This window comes from Microtus oregoni, unplaced genomic scaffold, assembly GCF_018167655.1.
Source record: "Microtus oregoni isolate MIOR12 unplaced genomic scaffold, Mior012 000027F_ref0000203, whole genome shotgun sequence".
In the NCBI taxonomy this organism is placed as follows: Eukaryota; Metazoa; Chordata; class Mammalia; order Rodentia; family Cricetidae; genus Microtus; species Microtus oregoni.
Window position 1 is genome coordinate 15,606,057 of NW_024543086.1, and position 23,425 is coordinate 15,629,481.

General features: G+C 42.2%; 1 protein-coding gene across 6 annotated transcripts in view; it reads right to left on the reverse strand.

Moving 5' to 3' along the window:
* Fbxw11 (F-box and WD repeat domain containing 11) overlaps nucleotides 1-23,425 on the reverse strand; it is a 103,987-nt gene that overhangs the window by 61,920 nt on the left and 18,642 nt on the right. For 2 of the 6 annotated variants that reach the window (XM_041675992.1, XM_041675993.1), the window contains exon 2: nucleotides 2,348-2,449. The exons of 3 other annotated variants lie outside the window; for them this stretch is intronic. In XM_041675992.1, coding sequence (XP_041531926.1) covers nucleotides 2,348-2,449 — 102 coding nt within the window. Of the gene's footprint in view, nucleotides 1-2,347; nucleotides 2,450-4,704; nucleotides 4,724-23,425 lie in introns of those variants that run through there. One more of the 6 variants, XM_041675996.1, reaches the window with a different exon arrangement.

The window sequence follows — 23,425 nt, forward strand, 5'->3', positions numbered from 1 at the left end:
CCATCTTTGCAACAGAACAAACCCAGAGCACATCAACAGGTGCTTCGGCCAGGAGACCGTAGCAAAGCACAGCTCCAATACAGAGAGCAAACCCAGAACCAAGGGCCAAGTACGGCTCAGCAACACAGAACATACTCAGTATACACAAGGCCCTGGGTTCAATCTCCACCACCAAAAATTAAAACAATAATTAAAGCAAAAATTAAAACTCTACAGACACATTTGTTGTTGTTTAAAATAGTAACCAGAGCTGGAGAGATGGCTCAGAGGTTAAGAGCACTAACTGCTTTTCCCGAGGTCCTGAATTTAATTCCCAGCACCCACATGGTGGCTCACAACCATCTGCAGTGAGATCTGGGGCCCTCTTCTGGCTTGCAGGCATCCGTGGAGGCCGAACACTGTATACATAGTAAATAAATAAATACAATTCTGAGAAATAAATTTTAAAAAATCCTGGTTTGCATTCCGGTAACATTTAATAAATAAATAAATAAATAAATAAATAAATAAATAAAATGGTAATCAATAATAATACATAAAACAATAAGTGAAAAGGAAGGAAATCTTCCAGGTTCATTTTCACACGGAACAAAATAATAATTTGCTAACTCCAATAAGTGAGGCCCCCTTGGTTCATTTCACTAAGCAACATGCCCTCAATTACAGGCTAGTCAAAGTAAAAGCTTAATAATCAAAACTCCCTACGAGCATCTAACAGCAGCATTGCTTCCAAGCGCTGAAACAAAGTCCTATGAAGGCAACATTTCATTTTTTTTTCCTCAGAGGAAGATGATTTTAAAGAACTGTGAAGGTATGTCGCCATTTTCAGGACCCGTACTTCCTCCCTAGCACCTCAGAGAACCCAAAGCACCAGTACCGACACACTAACTGGTGCCTTATACCGCATAGTTACTTTAACTGACACAGCAAAGAAAACCTCCAGTTAATAACTTAGACTTCATAAGTACAATTCTTTCCCTACTTGTACTGCCAGCTCTGGCTAAAACTGGGTCAGCCCACAACAAACGAAGGGCAACTCTCAAGGACCCAGTGAAGAGACAGACTTTTATAATGCAAATGCCCATTCCGTGGTACTAAGGAGAGAGAGCACTGCAATACTGTCTGTCCTTTCAAGGCAACGGGCCTGAGTGAAACACTGGATTCTGTATCCTATCTTCTTCCATAGAACCTAACAACTATGTATGCCAACTCTAAACCCCAGCTAGCAGTTAATTAAGCGCCAGCACAATTTTCTAAAGATAGCAATTTCAGTCAATTACCACACCAGTGCTACTCAGAGGCTGCTAATAAGCAAATAAACAAATAAGCCCAACATCAATATAAAAGAAACTTGCCTTCCAAACCCTCAGCATCATTTAGAGACTGTACCCAGGAACTGAAAGCCTTGAGAAAGAACAGTGAAATCAGCCATGGCATCAATATCCCAATAACTGTTTCCTAAAATCTGGGCAGCATCAGCAGGACACCAGGAATTTAATGCTGCTTTGAAAAGAAAGCTATACCAAATTGTATGAACTATGCAGTAATAAAAGCTGATACTGCTACTGACACATTTAATTAAACACACTCTCTAAATAGAGCTTCCCAGGTAAAGCCATGACGGTTTTGGCCTTGATTTTATCCAAAGTCATCAGGAGAGGTCACCAACTATACTCTCCTGCTAACAATGTTATCCTGAGCAACCCCCACTCCCACCCCCCAACAGCCCCACCCAATATTACTTTTATCTGTGGAATTCTCTGCCGGCCTTGGCCTGGAAAACTGGGTGGACCCTGAGGACAGGTATCAGAGCTGGCCATTTTTTTTGAAATTGGCTCAGACTGATGGTTCCCAGCAGAATAAAGCTGTGGTCTTTATAAACCTCAATTTGGGGTTTAAAGAATAGTGTTAACTAGTGATTATCCCCCCCACACCCTTTTTGGAATGGAGGAGAAAAGGCAAACCAAAAGATGTTTCAAAGTAGAAAAATCATCATTTTAATTATAAACCCTCCCAACTCAAAACTGTTAGAGGTGCCAAATGGGAGATATCAGAGTATTCTGTTTTGTGGTTCAAAGTTTTAACTATTAAACATGAGAATCACAACTTTGAAGGGGGAGGAATTAAAAGGAAGAGCAGAAGAGGGGAGCAAGAAAGGGCCCTTCGAGATCTGTTTGCTCGGAAGGGCCCTCTTAGTACTCCTCATGGGGTCCAGGCTGGAGGAGAGCAGAGGGTTACACAGAACATTTAGCAGACTTAACATTGGATTAAACACACTACTGCAAGTTTCAACAAATGTTCATGGCATACGTAAAAACACATTTACAACAAGAAAGAAGAGAGGCACCTGGAGACATCTGACACTGGGCATGCTCTGCAGGCAACTCAGTGCGCACATGCTCTCTACCAGGTTGGCGCAGCCTAGCCACAAAGACCTTGGCACAGAACACTGCAGGATGACAAAAAGGAAGGAAGAGAAGAAGCAGTTAGAGGCCGCAACAAGTCACTCCTTCACACGGGCAGCTTGAGGGTTAGTCGGGGCAGGGGAGCACCCATGCAATTTAGAGGGCAGGGAGAGTCCTAAATTTCCTAACGCTGGGGAGCAGGGCCCCTTTCTGTCTTCTGGGCAGGGACTTTGTGCTGCCAAACCACTCATTTCACAGGATACAGTAAACAGAATCAAGAGGGACAGAATGCTTAAATGAAAACCCACTAGAGGGAACCATGAGTTTGAGTGTAGAGCATGACCACTCAGAGAGTGTAATTCTGGTCTATCTCATACAGTCTCAATCGCTTAAGAAACTACGATAGCAAGCCTTCTGAATGCAGCCCCTACCCCAACACCACAATAGAAAAAAACTGAAGATTCCATCGTTGAATAATTCGCACAATAACACACAGCACAGGAGGGAAGAGCCAGGATTTTAAGGTTCAGTTTGTTGGCTACCAAATTGCACACTTTTTTCATAAGACCAGGATGCCACTACTGAAAACCTTTGGTGACTCCAACGTTCATTGTGTGAATTCAGTTTTACACTTCTATGAAGTAAAATTGCAGGAGACTTTTAAGAGAATGAGGCAAAGAAACAAGAAAGGGAAGTGATACAGGCAATTAAAACTGCTTGAAACAAGTTGTTTTAGCATCAACATCTCTGCTTACTCAGAGAAAAACTTGAGAATTCTGTGACCTGTAACTTTTCATTCTGGACTTTACAAACATGGCAACAAAACTAAGAATTAAAAGCTTAACTCACTGACTCCATTCCACCCTTAAAACAAACAAAAAAACAAAAACAAAAAACTTGTTGCTTTCAAAGGAACTTAGAAAATGTAATGAGAAAATGAGCATATTTGATAGCTAATATAGTAACTACCAGACTATATATATTCCCCCCTGGCTGTCCTGGAACTCACTCTGTAGACCAGACTAGCATCAAACTCAACGATCTGTCTCTGCCTCCCAAGTGCTAGGATTAAAGGCATGTGCCACCACCACCCAGCACTAATAAATATTTTAATTTAAGGTCAATTCATTTAGTGACAAAAACGGTAACACATACAAACAAATTAAACAAACACTGAAGGTGGATGCTTGAGTTCTACTGAAACACTCCACAAATCTTATACACAAGCCATGTGTTTGTTCCTCCCTGCTGGCTCCTTGTTTTACACTGGGAAAAGCTCTACAATTAGTACAAGTGTATTATAAACAAAAAGAGCTTTGCTTGAAATCAGATAGACCTGGGACCCAGCATTTCCTGCTTACTAGCTACAGCACACAACTCACTCACAAGGTAGAGAATACTGGGGTTATTTAGAAAAGGCATGTGAATCCAGGACACAAAATCAAAGAAAGCAAATGGTGTAAGAAACGGTGCGACCCTCCTAAGCAATGAAAACACCACCCATTTCCAACCTGAGTGTTTATTAAAGGCTGAGCACGGCCAATACAGTGGTGAAGTGCCTGCTGCTCCAGGACAGAACTTGTTGCTCAACAGTTTCACAACATAGAGAAGAAACCACAGAAAGACCTGAGCACATTTTATAAAACACAATGAAAGTAGCTGCCATTTATTGAGCTCCTCTGACCTGTTCCTATTACAACTGTCACAGTAATTCTCAGGTCACTCCTGAAGGGCAGATACTATCATCTCTACAGTAAGATCTGTTAAAACACCTTCTTGTCTAAGGTTCTCAGGAAAGTGGGCTGGCTCTACGGCAGCAAGTTCTCTACTCAAAGAAATTACTATACACACTAGTTCTATCAGACTGTGCCACCGTGTGTGCTCAGAGAAAAGACCCACATCACATGTTCATTACATGACCTCAATAGTTCAATTTAGGATTCTCTTGGCATTTTTGCTGTTGTTTTTCCTTACTGGCAGTCCTGGGGATTGAACCCAAGACCTTTGAACATGCTAGGCAAGTGTTCTTCAATTGGGTAGAATACCTAGACACAAATATAAGTTTCTTTCTGGAGTGTTTAGTTTGCGGAATCACAGAATCACACAGATCCGAGGCAACAGAGTAAGGACCAGATCAGCATTCTCTAGCACCAAATTAACAAAGCTCGCTTGTCATCAATTCTCATATTCAGTACACAGTCTCATGGGTTCCAGGAAAGCATTCTCCCACTGAACTGTACCCCCAAACCTGTTTTACAATTTTTTTAAAGTATTCCAGAAAAGACTTTTATTTGCTTACTTTGGCTTCTTTTATTGTAATTTTTAATCGAGTGGGAGGGGGGATCTCACATGCCATGGCACAGGTGTAGAGGTCAGAGAACAGCTTAGAATAGTTGATTCTCTCCTTTTACCCTCCATGTGGTTGAAAGGGTTCCTAGGATAGAATTCAGGTCATCAGGCCTAGTAGCAAAAACCTTTGCTACTAAATCATCTTACTTGCACCATTTTTATTTCATTGAGACAGAATCTCACTATGCAGCCTAGGTTGGCCTCAACCCCATGATCCTTCAACCTGAGCTTCCCCAGTGCTAGAACTATAGGTTGTGTGCCAGCTCATCCACCTCTATTCAGGAAAAAATGAAAACCCTTTAAAGACCTTGCTGATTATCTATTTCAGGAGTGGATCATCCACAGTAGACACGGCAGGCAGAGGAATGGTGGGAGTGTGTCCTGAAAGGCGACCGTCCCTTACCGTGCTGAACACAACTCAGCACCACTTCAATCCTTACACACAGAACTTTCCCCAATATTCGGAAGAGGAAAATGGGTTTAAAGAGATGCAGTTTTCTTGTCTAAAACCACACAGGGCTAGGTTTGAGCTGGAATGATCCTAGTAATCCTAAATTAGAACACGAGCTCCCCAGCTGACAGATCTGCTGGAGAACAGGAGCTGCAAAGACAGCAGGCTCCCAGGCACCGCCCACCTGGGGCTGTATATCAGTCAGAAATCTCACTCTTAGCTCACCCAGGCCTGCCATCTTCCAGGTCAAGATGAGAGCTAAGACAGCAGTACTTAAAAGGCATTAGAAGTGCTCTATCCCCACACCCAATTATCCTGGAGATAGCCGACCAAACAAACACACTGCTGGAAACAGTCTTTACCCAACAGAAAAAAGGCCACTGCAGGAAACCCATGCACCTGTAATAATGAAGTCCACACACACATGCTGCCCTAAGTACCAGGTCCAACTTGAAAATGGGCAAAAACAGAAATTCTATACTCACTAACCTAAGAACATCATATAAAATGCAACTAGGATTTTAACAGTAATTGATTCATGACATTTCTAATTTAAATTTTAGGACTTGGTTGGAAACTCATGTTGTCATTATTTTTAAATAGAGAAAAATGTCTTCTCACCAGTTATGTTCACAATATAACTATTCCCTCCCTTCTTGTATATTTTTCAAGGTAACAGTGAAATATCTTTATCTACTGTCATAATAGGTCTAAGAAATTTTCCCCAAATGGCATATTTACCAACTTAACAAATATGTCTAGTCACTAAACCACCAACAATACCAAGCAAACCTTTCTTCTTGTGACCTTAGCATCAAGCTCCAGAGATTTTCTTTCACAATGACCATCCTGGGGGGCAACAAATCTCCAATATACATTTATTACAATTTCATATTTAGCAACTTATAATCTCCAGAATTCTAATTTATGATTATTCATATTCACAAAAAAGATGTAATTATTCATAATAAGTTCTGGTATTATGGGCAAATAAACGGTTAGGAGGAATACATTTTCCAGCTCTAAACTCAAATAATTAAGACTGGCAAGTAAGCCAACGGTGCTTACTGATTCTGTCACATTCGTCATCAGCTGGTAAACACTTGAAAAGATGATAGAAGACAGGAATAATAGCTTTTTTGGCATTTTTCAAAAGCAGAAAGTTTATTAAAAGAAGTAACAGAGACATGTGCTAGGCTCTCTCCTGTAAGTCACAGCAAACAGATGGACAGTGGGGCGCACTCCTAATCACAACACTCAGGAGACAGAGGCAGGTGAATCTCTGTGAGGTCTGCAGAATGATTTCCAAGACAGCCAGGGCCACACAGAGAAACCCTGTCCCCAAAACAAAAAGAAACAAAACAATAGATACATCAAACATTCAACAAAATAACTATTATTTTTAATAATAAAGCCTGGTAACCAGAGTTCAGCCTTCAGGTTGCACAATGGAAGTAGAGAACCCACTCCCCAGAGTTGTCCTCTGACTACCAGTTACATCATGTACCACTCACACGCACAGATATACATGTGTGCATGTACACATACACTCATGCACACCACAAATAGTAATAATATTATTATTAATTCACAATTTAATTGAATTTTCCACACTTTAAAAAAATAGGATATTGACCCATACCTTCATGTGTAACAACAATCTTTCAAATTTAATGACACTTTGTTAAAAGAAAAGTGGACAATAACATGTGTCATGTAACCATGACAGTTCATATTTAATTCTTAGCAACTGTACTCTAGAATTACACGCTTACTTATCACTGACATTACACCGTATTATTTTCACGCTGAGATATACAATAAGGAAACAAAATGACAAGGAGTAAGGGTAGAAGGGAAGAGAAAGAAAGAACAAAATAAGAAAAATAAAAATTTACTACTTGCTGAGTTTTAGAGATTCAAACAAGGCCAAACAGTGATAGGATTAGAACTCAAAGTCAGAACCCAACTTACTCTTACCCACTATTCTCTCAGTTCTGAATGATGATCCAGGATAAGACACTCAAACCCAAAGCTCACAAACCATCATGATCTGGATGGGCATCTCTGGAAGAGGGAGGGATTAAGGATAACTAATTCCCCCTTCCCTTTTTTCGCAGCTATTTGTTTGCTTATTCATTTTATAGTGATAGGGAATGAACCCAAGCCTTATGCATGCTAGGAAAGTACCTGTCAATGACCTATGCCCCAACCCTTCTTTTCCTTTAAGAAGCACAGAGTTTAAAACCTTAAACTCTACAAGAGCTTCCTTTTCTAATTTACACTCCTATCATTCTCTGTTTACCAGTAAATTTTCCAAAGTGGTACATCCCCCTTGGTAATTCAAATGTGATCAATCTGCTGCTCAGCTCTAGTCCTAATAGGTGTAGCTGAGTGACTGACATAACCTCTGAGGAGCGACTGCACAGCGTGGAGTCAGAGTCTGAAGAGCATGTGGATCACCGACTCATCAATTTATAAGGAGGATACTGTATTAAGGAGAAAAAACAAAGATGTCCATCAGATCAAATCATTATTCATAATAGCAAAGAAAACTCCAGCAACAAGGACCAATCAATAAGCTGCGGATTACTCATAAGAAAATCATGTTTCTGAAACAGGACCAACCAGCTGAAGCCTATTCAGGTGTTCATAGAAAAATTCCAATACAAGTAATTTGAAAATCTTTATGTGAATAAAGGCAAAAACTCAAGACTTACAGTTACGGTCCCATTTTAATACATATAAAATATTCAGAATATAATGCATTTATTTTTATTTGATTTTTTTCAATCAGTCACATACATGCAACACTGGCCTTTCCGTCCTCACTTGGGGATCTAACCACAGCAACCTGTCCCTTGACTGTAGGTCACTGACATTCAATGAAGATGACAAGCAGATGGGAATAAACAGCTGTCAGACTCTGGCCACACTCCTAGTTGGCAAAGACATTACTGTTGCTTCCACCTATGACTACCAGAGAAATGAGTTTCAGTCAGAAAGCCGGTCTCCGTCTAAGAGGAAGAGAACTGTAGTGTGGCAGCCCACACTCTACACGCTCTACACCACAGAGACTTCCAGCCAACAGGACGAAGCAGTGTCTTGTTTGTCATGTTTGACCTAGAAACCGAGAAAAGCCATCATCAGCTACTTTCTTTCTTCCCATTGGCTATGGCTTGGTGGGTTTGTGCCCTCAGGGTTCCTGTGCCCCAGCCTGGCAGCACTATGAGGGGGTGGATGTAGTAGGTGGTTAGGTCACAGGGAGCCTGATCACATGGGCTCTCAGTTGATTCCCAAGAGAGGATGTTGCTATAGAACGAGCAAAAGCCACCCCTGGCTAGTGATCTCTTCTGAATGAACTCCTGCCATTCTAAACACATCTGTACGAGATCCTCACTGGAAACCAAACCAGTCCAGAGCAGCAGCTCCTGGACTGTCAGCCTCCAAAACTGTTACCTACACAGCCTCTTTTCTTTGTAAGCACCCAGCTTTAGTACTACGTCACCACAACAGAAAATGGACTCCTATTCCACCCCAGGTACAGGTGCAAGCTTTGTACACCCCAGGTCCTTCTACCCCAAAAACCAAAAACTTCAAGAGTCTTTGGAAATGTCTACATAAGATTCTAACTGCCTTCTAGCATACCAAGTTTTCATGTAAGAGAGTGCAAAATGTATCGTGTTTTATATAGAACAACAGAACATATGGGAAGTCAGAAACTTTCCCCCATGTGATAAATACTCTCAGATTCTCTAGGAGGAGAGAACTATTTCAGGAAAAAGTTTGAAGACAATTAACTTTTACACTTTAAGCTGCTTATCTACTTAGAAATGTTTCAGCAAACATTTTAAGAAACCATAAAACCAAATATTCTGGTATTAAAAACTATTTATGCAAATAAAACTATTATATTTCAGTTTGTTAAAGGGAAAAAATGTGGCTAATTCCTTACAGGACAAAATGCTGTAAACAAGCCTCATCTCACTGTCTTAGCGCTAAAATTAGTTGGTAGCTGAAAACTCTTTTGTAGACTAACTGCAAAACTGTCCCAAGGGGCTGGACAGATGGCTCAGAGGTTAAGAGCACTGGCTGCTCTTCCAGAGGTCCTGAGTTCAATTCCCAGCAACCACATGGTGGCTCACAACCATCTGTACTGAGATCTGGTGCCCTCCTCTGGCGTGCGGGCATACATGGAGGCAGAATGTTGTATACATAATAAATAAATAAATCTTTAAAAAAAAAAAAAAAAAAAACTGTCCCAAGCTTTCGCTGTCTAACAGGATTCCTGTCCATGCAGTTATGAACCAGTGCTTAAAATGGAAAGCGAGCTGGGCATGGGGCTCATGCCTGTAACCCCGCTCCCAAAGGCAGGATGGCTGTGCTTTCTGAGCTACAACACAGTTAGTTCCCAGACAGTGTAGGTGAAAGGGAGATTGTATGCACACACACACAAGGACAATAAAAACCCAAGTGAAACTAAACTTTAGATTCTGCTAGCAACCTTGGAATTAAACCTTAACACCATCTAAAAATGTGTCTGCTATCTCTAAACATTAATAACTTTCAGGAGTTAACCAGTCTTCCCTCCCCCAAAATAAACACACTCCAATGATCGGGCCTCAATGTTCACATTTTCACAGACAACAGAAACAGCAGTGCTGATCGAAATCCTGCTTCTTCAAGAACTCAGAAGTGAGGAAATATAAGGTTGGCTACCATGGGGCATGCTTTATTAGCCCTTAATTTTAAAAAATTTATTATTTGCATTGATTTATTTTGTTCACATGACAACTGTGTGGAAGTCAGAAAATAACTTAAGGGAGTGGGCTCCCTCTTTCCAACCTGTGGGTCTCAGGATGAAACTTGATTCTCAGAACTCCACGTTGGCTCCCTGAACCATCTCACTGGTCCATGCTATAGTTGACCTCACATTTGATCTTTCCCACATAGCTACTGTCCACACACCTCAAATGTTAGGAGAAAGCCGTGTGCTTTACAGTCGACTAGGCATCCAGAACAACTGAGCTCATCTTTCAGTCTGGCCTCAGTTAGACATTCCTGGGTTAGTTGTGTGTCCTCTCCTGTCTGCTTCCTGCAGGTAACCAGGTAAAGGAGACTGCTCAGGACTTGACGTCAGGGATTTCACTGAATGCTAAAGCCAAAAGGCCCTTTATAACCACTGTGTTCACATCCTTACACAGCTTTTCCAGCCAAGTACTCTACATTTCCAGCCTTAGGCTGTTAGTATGTAGCCATACAAAACACACAACCTTACAGCAGACGACAGCAAAGTCAGCCTAAAGGCTAAGAAGTGAACTGCAGGTGTGGATGCACTGCAACACTGCTCTCCCACAGAGGACGCCGAAAAGCCATGGAAAGGCCTTGTATAAATTTCATAGATACCGGATGCCAAGCAACTTGCTGAAAACCCTCTTAGCACCACTGCTACAATAATTCTGTGACTGACTTAGCTATAAGCAAATAATTAAAATACCACAAACCAGTAACACAGATGTCACTAACATAATGAATTGTCCAATAACTAAGCACACTGAATGAAAAGGTGTGATGGTGCACCTGTAACCCCAGTAACCAGGAGGCAGGAGCAGGAGGACTATAAGTTCTAGCTCAGCCTGTGCCATGCAGAACAACTTATGAGCCACACAACGTTTAAGTGGTGAATTAGGAATCTGTTGGAAGAGGGCAGGGACATGGCTCAGTCAGTGATATGCTTGCTTTACAGGCAGAAGGACCTGAATTCAATCCTGAGAACCGAAGTAAAAATGCCAGGCATGGTGACACAGCTTGTAACCTCAGTGCTGGGGAGACAGAGACTAAAGGACACTTAGGCTTGTCAGCCAGCCAGTCTAGTCTACTTGGTGAGCCCCAAGTCAGTAAGAGATCCTGTCTCGAGAATGACAGACAAGCTTCCTGAGGATGCCACCCAAGATTGATTGTCCTCTGGCCCTGACTCCCACATGCACACACACATACAACCACACACATGCACACACACACACACAACCACACACATGCACACACACACACACAACCACACACATGCACACACACACAACCACACACATGCATACACACAACCACACACATGCACATATGCACACACAACCACACACATGCCACACACACAACCACACACATGCACACACATACACACACAACCACACACATGCCACACACACAACCACACACATGCACACACAACCACACACACAACCACACACACACACAACCACACACATGCACACACACAACCACACACACACACACCCACACACATGCACACACACACAACCGCACACATGCTAACTTTTATAAAGGGTGCTAGGGAATTAGCTTAGTCAATAAACTGCTTGACTTCGAGCACGGGGACTTGAGTTTGATCCATATTTGAGGGGAGGAGTTATGGGCGATAGTGTGTAACTGTAACCCCAAAGCTGAGGAGGCAGAAATAGGCTAGTTCTTGGGGCTCCCTGGCCAGTCTGCCTAGCCTCATCAAGTTCCAGGCCATGAGAGATACTGTCTCAAAAACCTAGGTGGACAACATCTGAGAAAAGACAACAGGACTGACTTCTGATCTCCATACACGTGCACATGGAATCAATCTGTAGAAAAAGGAACAGCTACCCACAGTTGGGAGGTGAGTGTAGCGGCGTAAATGAACAGCAGATAGAAATTATAATAAAATATTCAGCTTTAATTAGGAAAAGACTTACAGAACCGAAGTTCCCGCGGAGAACAGGAAAGCAGAAGGGAAGGGGGGACCACACCAGCAATATTTATTAGTAAAAAATATCCTCAGGCGACCCCGCCCTACAAGCAAGGTGACTGGCTGGGGCTTCCTGTACAGGTGAGGACAAGAGGCAAAGAAGATAAAATTACTGTTTCTTTGAAAATAATCAGCTGGGCGGTGGCGGTGCACGCCTTTCATCCTGGCACTCGGAAGGCAGAGGCAGGTGGATCTCTGAGTTCAGGATCAGCCTATCTACAGAGAGAACTCCAGGACAGCCAGAGCTACACAGAGAAACCCGTTCTCAATTTAAAAAAGTAACAGAAAGAGACAGAGAAAGACAGAGACAGATATCAAATAAAGTCAAAAACTAGTTTAAATATAACAGGAAATGACTAGAAGTTACTAATTTTCTCCTCAAAAACTATACTTACTTGTTATAACCAAGTATTTTATAACAAGAACTAAAACAGATTATAAGCAATTGGCAAGACAATAAACCAATGTATAACTTGGTGTTCTCAGTTACAATGCCCTTATACAATAGAAGCTCAAGAAATACCTGGTGAGTGAGCAAATAATGAGCAAGCCAACTCTAGAGAAGTCCACAGGACAAGCTGGAAAGACTGCTAATCAGCTCAAGAGCACTGGCTGCTCTTCCAGAACACCCAAGTTCAATTCTCAGTACACATGTGGCAGCCACAACATGCTGGCTGCAGGGGATCCAACAGACAGACACACATGCAGGCAAAATACCAATGATCATGAAAAATAAACAAGGAAAGTCTACAGGTAACGTAAAAGCCTGACCACGAGGCTCAGGGAGCAGCCATAGTTTTTTGCCACATTTTCTAGTCACAGTGACTGCTCACACACTCCAAGGTCAAATCGGAAGCTTTGTGAGGGAGACAGAAGAGCAATGTCTGCCCCACTGAGCTGGGCAGCAGAGGTGAGAACAGCGCCGCTAAAGCAGCCTTGCCCGACCTGGATCCACATAGACTTTTCTCCTAGATTATAAATCCCCCTTTTGGACTTGAAGTAGTATTGACTTTTCTATGACTTTCAACTGGAAAATTGTAACACACTTTTACTATTTAGTGCAAACAAGAGAACCTGCTGCAGTGGTGCACACCTGTAATCCAGGCACACAAGCAGGAAATCACAGCCATAGAACCCTATCTCACAAAAAATTAATTAAAAAAACAAAAATAAAATAAAAAACAAGGCTGATATTCTGCAGCTGAAACAGTCTTAAATCCTCTATTCCCCTCCCTATAGAGTCATTAAATTTGCTGACACTGTAAAACTAAAGGGCCTAAAATACCCCATCCCTGCTAGACCTGCAGACACCAGAGCAGGAAAAGGCAGTAAGAGACTGAAGAATCCAAACTGTAAAATGATTACAAAAGCACAACAGAGAGGAGGAGCCCACACTTCCCAAAGACCCATGGAACCCACACTGAGCAACAAGACCTACATCCTTACGGCCATGAGGCTACCAACCACTGATGTAAATAAACCAGTGTCCTAAGAGAAAGGGTACTGAGCATCTAAGATACGAAGTACTGCTGACAGAGCACAAGCTGGCCCTTCTCTGACAGCCAACCCTGTCTGGGTTCTAACTTCACCTTAGTGGTGACCTTAGTTTCTTTCTCCTACTCACTCAGGTTGTAGCCTCCTTACATGCATATAAATGTAATCAGGTAAGTCCTTTTAACATATACTACGGTCTAAGTGCTACTAATAAGTCGTTACATTTGTGAAAAAAAAGAAAAATATTTAAAAGCAAACTAAATGACTGGGGCTGGAGAGACACTCAGCAGGAAGTGACCTTGTTGCTCTTGCAAAGGAACCAGGTTCCAGTTCCCAGCATCCACATCAGATCTCAGAACTGCCTTCCAATCCTAGATCCAGAAGATCATGCCCCCTTCTGGTCCCCTCAGGCACTGCTTGCTCATGGGGCACATCCACACACTCAGGCACATTCACATTAAATAATTTTAAGAGAGACTTAAAAATATTACAGGACTAATTATTACCTATTGTCATTAAGTTTATTATGACTGACCTAGCCAAAAACAATACATACCCACCATATGTAAACTGTAGATTTTCACTTAGAAGTTCTATGTGGTGTCAATGACCACTTACTTAGAAAGAACTTAGGGTACAGCATTCAAAAAACACCAGAAGGGGAGGATGGGGGGAACTTGGGGAAAAAGGATGATTGGGATAAAGGAAGGTTGGATAGGGGAGCACAGAAGCACAATTCTTAGTTAAGGGAGCCACCTTAGGGTTGGCAAGAGACTTGAACCTAGAGTGGCTCCCAGGAGCCCAAGGCGATGTCCCCAGTTAGTTCCTTGGGCAGCTGAGGATAGGGAACCTGAAATGACCCTATCCTATAGCAATACTGACGAATATCTTGCATAGCACCATAGAACCTTCATCTGGTGATGGATGGAGATAGAGACAGAGACCCACACTGCAGCACTGGACTGAGCTCCCAAGGTCCCAATGAGGAGCAGAAGGAGGGAGAACAGGAGCAAAGAAGTTGGGACCACGAGGGGTGCACCCACCCACTGAGACAGTGGAGCTGATCTATTGGGAGCTCACCAAGGCCAGCTGGACTGTGTCTGAAAAAGCATGGGATAAAACTGGACTCTCTGAACATGGCGAACAATGAGGGCTGATGAGACGCCAAGGACAATGGCACGGGGTTTTGATCCTACTTAATGTGCTGGCTTTGTGGGAGCCTAGCCAGTTTGGATGTTCACCTTCCTAGATATGGACGGAGGGGGGAGGACCTAGGACTTACCACAGGGCAGGGAACCCTGACTGCTCTTGGACTGGAGAGGGAGGGGGAGAGGAGGGGGGAGGGGAAGAAGGGTGGGAGGATGGGGAGAAGGGTGGGTGGAAGGGGAGGGAAATGGGAGGCTGAGAGGAGGCAGTAACTTGTCTTTGTTTCCTTTTCTCAATAAAAAAATGGAGAAAAAAAAAACCACACCAGAGCGCACTGAAAGCGTATAGCAGTCATCAAGGGAGCTTTGGACGGTTTTATTTCTCGCTTCATATTGTTTATAATTTTTTCTAAAACACATAGATACTTCTGTAAAGAAAATATAAAGTTTAAGTAAAAATTATAGGAGGCCACTGTTGGGAACTACACTCTTGCATTGGACCATACCAGATCAGACTAAAAATCAATATGGAGTCACCTATGCTAACATTCCATGTAACCAAATTAAGTTATCTTACCTTCCCAGGTTTTGGGGAGAGCAACAGACAAGCTTCCCAAAGAGGTCAATTGGCATGACAAAGGTGCCATGTCAGCTCTAATCTTTAACCCTCTATCTCTAACATAGCCTGAAGTGACCTGGTATCAACACGCCAACTGTTTTCCTATTATTCACTTCCCTGCACACAGAAAACAACTCTTGATATGACCAACTGCTTCAGCCTTCTCACCATAAAACAAACCTCCTCCCCCACTCACTCACTAAACACTACCCGAATGTAGACAGTGAAGTGTAGCCTGATCCTAGAAACACAAAAGAAAACCAATCAAGACTCTAGAATTAATTTGGTGGGATTTTGTCCTTTCACAAGCTCAATTTTTTGTTTTGTTTTGCTTTTTGTTTCTCTGTGTACCCCTGGCTGTCTTAGAACTCGCTTCTGTAGACCAGGCTAGCCTCGTCAAATCCAGAAATCCACCAGCGTCTGCCTCTGCTCCCGAGCGCTGAGATGAAAAGTGTGAACTGGCACAGCTCTTACACACTCTGTAAGCAGTCAATGAGCTACTAGTCGCTGTAGGTCAAACCACAGGTTAGCAGAATTAAAGAGGACAACAATAAATGCTCACAAGAACGTAAAGACAATGACATATTCATATGTTGCCAGAGAAGTAAAAGCATATCCTTCTGCTCTGGGAAAAGACCTAAGGTTATTTTTCTACATTCTAACTACATATGTACCTTGTGGTATAAAAAATATATGTTTCATCCCTGATTCTCTGCTATATCCTCTGCCCCCTTCCAGAAACAATGGCTTCTAAAACTCACAATTCCCTGAGTGCAAAGGACGGACAGAAGATGACTTACTGTCTATGAGCAGCCCTTTCAGCCAGACCTGAGCTTATGTGAATAAGCTAACTCTCAGTAGGGGTAGGGGAGTTGCCAGAACAACCACCTCTGGTACCTCCTGACCTGATCATTCGTTTGTATCCTTTATGAAATCCTTTCATAGACTAAAGCTATGGCTCAGAGATTAGGGGCCCTAGCTGTTCTTCCAGAGGACCTGGGTTCAATTCCCAGCTCAATACTGTCTATGACTCTAGCTCCATAGGCTCTGCCGCCCTCTCTGGCCACCTCAGGTACTACACACATATTCGATACTTGCAAAATAAAAATAACCAAATCTTATAAACCAGTAACCCTGAATTCCTGAATTCTCTGAGCCATTGTAGTACATTACTGAACATGAGGAACATGAGGAAGAAGTCATGGAAACTCCCAAAGTGTAAGGAGGTCACAACCCACGGCTGGTACTGCTGTCCAAAGTGGAGGTAATCTGGGATCTTCTATGCTGAACTGAATGGCAGAATGCCCAGTAGAAATATGCAAAGAACTGGAGAATGGCTGATGTACAAAGAAGCCCGAATAATCAGTATCACAACTTCTTTTTTTAATTTATTTAACTTTATTTTATGTGCATTGGAGTGAGGGTGTCACGACCCCTAGAACTGGAGTTACAGACAGTTATGAGCTGCCATGTGGGTGATGGGAATTGAACCCAGGTCCTCTGGAAGAGCAGCCATGTCTCCACACCCAGTGTCACAAGAGTGTAGAGATTGGCCACCATACCTTTGATCCCCGAGGCAGAGGCAGGTGGACCTCTGAGTTAAAGGCTAGCAGCCAGCCTGGTCTACAGAGTGAGTTCCAGGACAGCCGGGGCTATGCATAGACTGTGTCTAGCAAAGGTTTTGTGTTTCATTTTTTCTGTCACTGAATTCGCACTGTGCCATCAATTCCACCCGTAAGTACATCTCCACCTGGAAACAAACATCCTCAAAAGAAGTCTAAAGAAATGTTCACTCACTTAGTCCCAAAATCAAGCAACACAAACCGTCTAGAACAAGAACAATTCTTGGAGCTGGAGAGATAGCTCTCAGCAGGGGAAAAAAAAAAACCACTTGCTGCATAATCAAGAGGGCCACGGTTGATTCCAGCACCCATAAAATAAGCTAGGCATCTCACAAATGCTTGTAACTTCAATGCCAAGAAGATCAAACTTCCTCTTCTGGCCTCCAGGTACACACCTGCACATGTATAAGTCCTTACGTATCCATTCACACAAAACAACACACACACACACACACACACACACACACATAAAGTCATGCTGAACAAAAAAAGGGAACATAACTGAGTACACAGTGGATACAATGTTATATGACTCTATCCATGTGAAATTCCAGAACAGATTGAATTAACCAACAGTTAGAGAAAACAGGACACTGCGGGGCGGGGGGGGGGGGGGGGAGTAATGACTGTAAAGGAATGTAAGGGAGGGAGGTTTTTGAAAGTATGGAAATAAACAATATATAGATTATGGTGGTGGTTACATGAGCATATGTAGTTCTGAGAACTCAAACACTACATCTAAAATAAGTAGTCCATTTAACTGAACACTAATTCTAATAAGTTAATTAAATAAAAAGCAAATAAACGCTACAATACCAGCACACAACCATCAGGATGACTGACAAGGACTGGCAAACCATCAAGTGACAGATGATAATGGAACTCTATCATAGGGATGAAAGCTTAAACCGAATCACCTCAGCCCACATATGCTTACCCACAACCCAATTCTTCTATCTCAACTGTCTTACCTAAGTTCCCTAGTATACCCAAAAGAAACATGGGATTCTATCTAGTTAGAAGTTGGGCAGTGGTGGCACACGCCTTTAATCCCAGTACTCAGGAGGCAGAGGCAATCGGATCTCTGAGTTAGATGCCAGCCTGGTCTACAGAGAAAGTTCCAGGATGACCAGGACTATGCAGAGAAACCTTGTCTCAAAAAACCAAAACAAAACAAAAAACAAACAAACAAAACAACAACAACAAAAAAAGTGTTATCCACAGGGACAGCCACACATTGGAAGCAACTCCTATTTATCAACAGCCGAGTACTCAGTAACCAGCTAGTCCAGGCACCTAGTAAAAAGAGCAATGAATGAGAAATGGGAAATGTATGAGGGACAAATTACAGATGCACAAATCCGGAGAATTTCACAGACATAATGATGGGCAGAGAACATGAACGTAAGACTGACAAAGAGGCACAGCTAGCCTATACCTTTGGGAGAGTTGGCTGGCAGCGGTAACTTCAAGGGCTTTGGAAATGATTTTTACCATGTCCTGAATAGCAGTCATAGTATGTTATATACTTAGGTGGAAATTCACTGAGCTGTATAGTTTAATTGTGTATAAGCTACATACAATCGGTATTAGTAGTCACACACATACACATGCACATAAACGTTTTACTCTATCACTGTTCACTTCCTACAACTTTGTTTCCCAAGAGTGTCCCTCAGAGGTCTGAGATGCCAATGGAACCGCTCAAGTCTGACACCAACCAGACAAGGAGGACTTCTGACATAGCACTAACAATACAAATGGTTTTGAGACGGTGTTTTTTTTAATATATGTAAGAGAGGTTGTAGGAAACTTGAGTTATTTTAAAAACTACTAGAATCTAAACTTTTTAACACAGTTATAAAATGTTACATAAAGAATAACAAGATAAATATCTATGCACAGCTTTCCAAAGTACAACCCATAAAGAAATTACATTTTTCTAGGCAGTGTTGAGACTCAAACACAGGGCAGTTGGCACACTAGGCAAGAGATCCACCACTTAGTTACAGGCCTCCGTCTTGATGAGGCTACATATTTTGCCACCTACTAACAGAATTAACTTTACACAGTGACAACAACATACCGATTATAAAAAGCAAATGGTCAATTTCAAGCATGTGATCAGTGAACACAAGTATCTTAGCTATAAAAAGCATTTTATTTATTTTTTTAAATATTTATTTATTTATTATGTGTACAGCATTCCCTCCATATGTGCCCGCAAGCCAGAAGGGGGTGCCAGGTCTCATTATAGATGGCTGTGAGCCACCATATGGTTGCTGGGAATTGAACTCAGGACCTCTGGAAGAGCAGTCAGTGCTCTTAATCACTGAGCCATCTCTCCAGCCCCTGTAAAAAGCATTTTAAAGGTGTTTTTGTTTTGTTTGCAGTGCTGAGAACTGAGCTCAGAGCCTTGCCCATTTAGGCAAGAGCTGACACTACTACTGAGCTAAATCTTCAATCCCAGGACTTTTTATTTTAAAGAGTTTTAAGAACTCACAGGTCTGGGGAGGCGGAGGGGGGGGGGGGTGGCTGGAGAGATGGTGAGCGGCTAAGAGCACTGGCTGTTCTTTCAGAGGACACAAGTTCAATTCCTAGCACCAATATAGCAACTCACAGCTGTCTATAACTCCAGTTCCAGGGGATCTGATACCTTCATGCACATAAAATAAAGTTAAGTAAATTATTAAAAAGAAAGAAAGGAAGGAAGGACTCACAGGTCTGGCAAAATGGTTCAGTGGGTAAAAAACACTGTACTTGTCGTGTGACCCTCAGGACCTAAACTCAGTGGTAATTATATCACTCCTATGGTGAGATGGGAGACAGAGGCAGGAGAATCAACCTCAATACACTAGAAGGAGGGAACCTCCAAGCACACTGTGGCATTTCCACACTCTCGCATACAAACAGTAGGTCTTTTTTTTTTTAATTTTTATTACATTCTTGCTGGGCGGTGGTGGCACACGCCTTTAATCCCAGCACTCAGGAGGCAGAGGCAGGCGGATCTCTGTGAGTTCGAGGCCAGCCTGGTCTACAAGAGCTAGTTCCACGACAGGAACCAAAAGCTACGGAGAAACCCTGTCTCGAAAAATCCAAAAAAAAAAAAAAAAAAAAAAAAAGAATTACATTCTTTTGTCAACTAATAGGCAAATCATGCTCATATCTATCCGAACACTCTATCCAGTCTATATCTAAAATGACTCATTGCCTCCTCTTCCACCATCTGTTACTAGCTTGTCGTTTCTCCCCTGGAATAATGCAACAGTCTATTAGCTGCTCCAACTTTTCTTGTTTCAATGCAGCCTCTGAACAGACTGCGAGAACGAGCCTGTAAAGCACAGATGCTGCAGTGCCAAACTTCCATAATCCACATCAACCGCACATATCTTCTGGTCCATGTAGGAATCACAAGCTCAAATGCATCAGCAGATAACATGAAGAGAGCCTGACGGGCAACAGTAGACAGGAAAGCCTAAGTTATGATTCAAAAAGCCAATAACTACTAAGCTCCAGTTTTCACACAAAACCAGAAATGGATGTTTTGACATGCAAAGTCCCAACCCTAAAATCTGTGCAAATCAGATTAAGATTGTCCGTGGACTCCTGCCTACATGAAGACTAGTCTGTAACTTGTGACCTAAAAGAAGCCCAAGATTTAGCTCTACTCTGCCTTTGCACGGCATTATATCATCTATCTCAGTCCCTTCACTCAAGCTGTACAAAGCAAGCCCAGGGAATACTTACTCATTCTTCCTCACAGAAATCACACACCCTTGCCAGGCATGGGTGACACATACCTGTAACCCTAACCCTTGAGAGGTCAAGGCAAAGACTGTTTCATAAATTCAAGGCCAGCCCAAGCTACATAGCTATACCCTGTCTCATAAGAAACATGAGGGACAACAGGCACCTGCACTCACAAGTACATAATTAAAAACTAAAGAAGCAGGATGGAGAAACAACTCAGCGGTTAAGAGCACTTGTTCCTGCAGAGGGGTTCAGTTCTCAGGACCCACATGGTGGTTACAATTATCTGTAACTCCAGCTCCAGGAAATTTGAAGCCCTTTCCTGACCTTCATGGGCACCAGGCACATATGTGGTACATGCAGACAAAACAGTCATACCCATAAAACATATAAAATCTAAAAAATTAAAATTAATATATTAAAAAGAAAACAAGACAGACAGCCTTCTAGTCACAGTCCCCTGGTTACCTTTGCCATGACAGCCCCTGTCCCAGTACATCTATCCCCTTGTCTAATTTCTGCCAAGTCTCAAAGAGTAGCTTTTATAATGTTCCTTATGTAACTGGAGAGATGGCTCAGTCTTGTTGTATAAGCATAAGGTTAGGAGTTGAGATTCCAGTAGCCATGTAAAATTTGGATGTGTCCTGCATGTACTTTTAACCACAACATAACCTAGCCCAAAAGGCACAAGCTCCAGGCTCTTAGAGAGACTCTGACTTAAAGAGCAAGGCCTCAGAGTGAAAAGGAAGACACCCAACACTGTCGTCCTCAGGCCTCCAGAGCAGACATACGTATGTATACATACACCACACATATAAACAACACATGCATACAAAATAAGCAACTAAAATATCCCCTATAAAACTATCTTGTAACTCCCATAGCACCAACTAAATTCATTTCTGCATAGAAGACGGCAAACTACCGGAAGCAATACACATATACATACCTGATTCTACTCTGTATCTCCAGTATTACCAAAGAGAGCATGCTCAATAATGAAGGAATGAAGCTACTTACCTACTTATGTAACAATATGCACCTCAATTTGATGGTCATTGTGTTAATAAGATCCCTTAGGCTTTTCAGTATCCAGACTATCAAGGTCAGAGGGAAGAAACTGTATTATTAAACTTGAATGAGAAATAACATGAATTCATGGTACCTTTTACACATATTTCTTAGCCCTGTCTACCACAAGGGTCTACAAACAGAGACAACAAATAGTTTCTAGAAACACACCCCATAAAAAGCCAGAGTGTCATACAACATAGACCTGGGACCATCTAATCCAAAAAAGCCCGGAAATACACAAAGACTGGAGGTGGGCGGGCATCAAAAGAAAGTGGGAGCTACCTAGAAGGGGCTCTCATTAGCCAAATCTGGGACACTGAGAATCAGTAAAGATGGTAATTGACTGTTAACACACCAAATAAACAAAAGCCCACGAGAGTACGGTGGCACAGATAAAGAGCTGGAGAATCAGGCTAGTTCTGTGAACACTAGCTTATTATAAACAGAAAAAGAATGACAACCAGATCACAATTTTGTAACTTTACTGGAAAGAGAGACATCTTGGTTAGGACACTGCAGTCTTTAGGTGAGGAGCAAGACTGTTATGAGGTGTCAAATAGCTCCCTGCAGACAAACTCAGCAAGAACAGAGGAGAAAACTGAAATTATTACAGAGATCTAGCTGCTGCGACCTTAACCAAGGGACAATGTAGCATAGGTCCTAATGCTTCATGATGTGATTTGATGTGACATACATTTTTCCTATGATGAAGCATTCCTACCAAAAGCTTAGCTTGGATGCAGCTCACCCAAGCTCCAGTTTACAGGAAGCACAGAAGCTAAAGAAGCAAGTTAGATGACACCGTGAATGCAGAATGCTGAGCATCGTTGCACATGTATAAGACAACTAACTCAGCTGGGCTCTTCTGAGACGTCAGTGGGGGAAAAGAAGGAAAAATAAATAGCCCGTCCTAAATTAAGACAGTAAAGACAACTAAGTACAAATTTAGGGGCAACAATACCACAATGCTTACAACCTACTTTCAATTTTTTTCAATACAGGAAAGATTTACACCTGGATAAGAAAGGAGGTGGGGGAGGAAAATAAGAAGGGAGAGAAAGTAACACAGAGAAGATGCCAAGGTGGCCCAAGATGACTGCTGAGCAAGCCCAGGTGAAAGAATGCTTTGACTCCCAACTATGTGCATATGCCATTTCTCATGCAAAGCCAGGAGGCTTACCTCAGTGAGAACCAACTACTGAGCAAGCAGAAAGTCCTAGATGTGGGGTCTGGACAGGAAGGACAGTTTTTAAAACTTCTACTTTAAAGGCCACTTACCACCATTAAAGACTCAGGAGATAAGTGCAGACAAGGCAAAGCCAGCTTAAGGTGCAATGCTGAAGATCATTCAAGTCTTTGCACACAGTGAGCAAGTCACTGAGCTTAACCCTCACCCAAGGGCCAGATCTTTCAAAGTGCCTACCTAGTCCACCTACCTCCTCCTCAGAAGCAGCCCTAAAGATACACTACTTATATGTGAAATATGCACAAAATTATTTCTGTAGCATTATATGTTATAGCAAAACACTGGAAATGATCCACATACCACCCATCATTCCAGACTAGTTACAAAATTACAGCCTATTTATACAATAAATCAGCTTGCATTTTTTAAAAGTAACCCCTCAAAATATTGAGAGCCCTTTGGGAATTGATATACAAGATGGCCACATCATATTTTACATTAAAATAGGTTAAGAGTCAGGGAGTAGACAGATGATTCTGC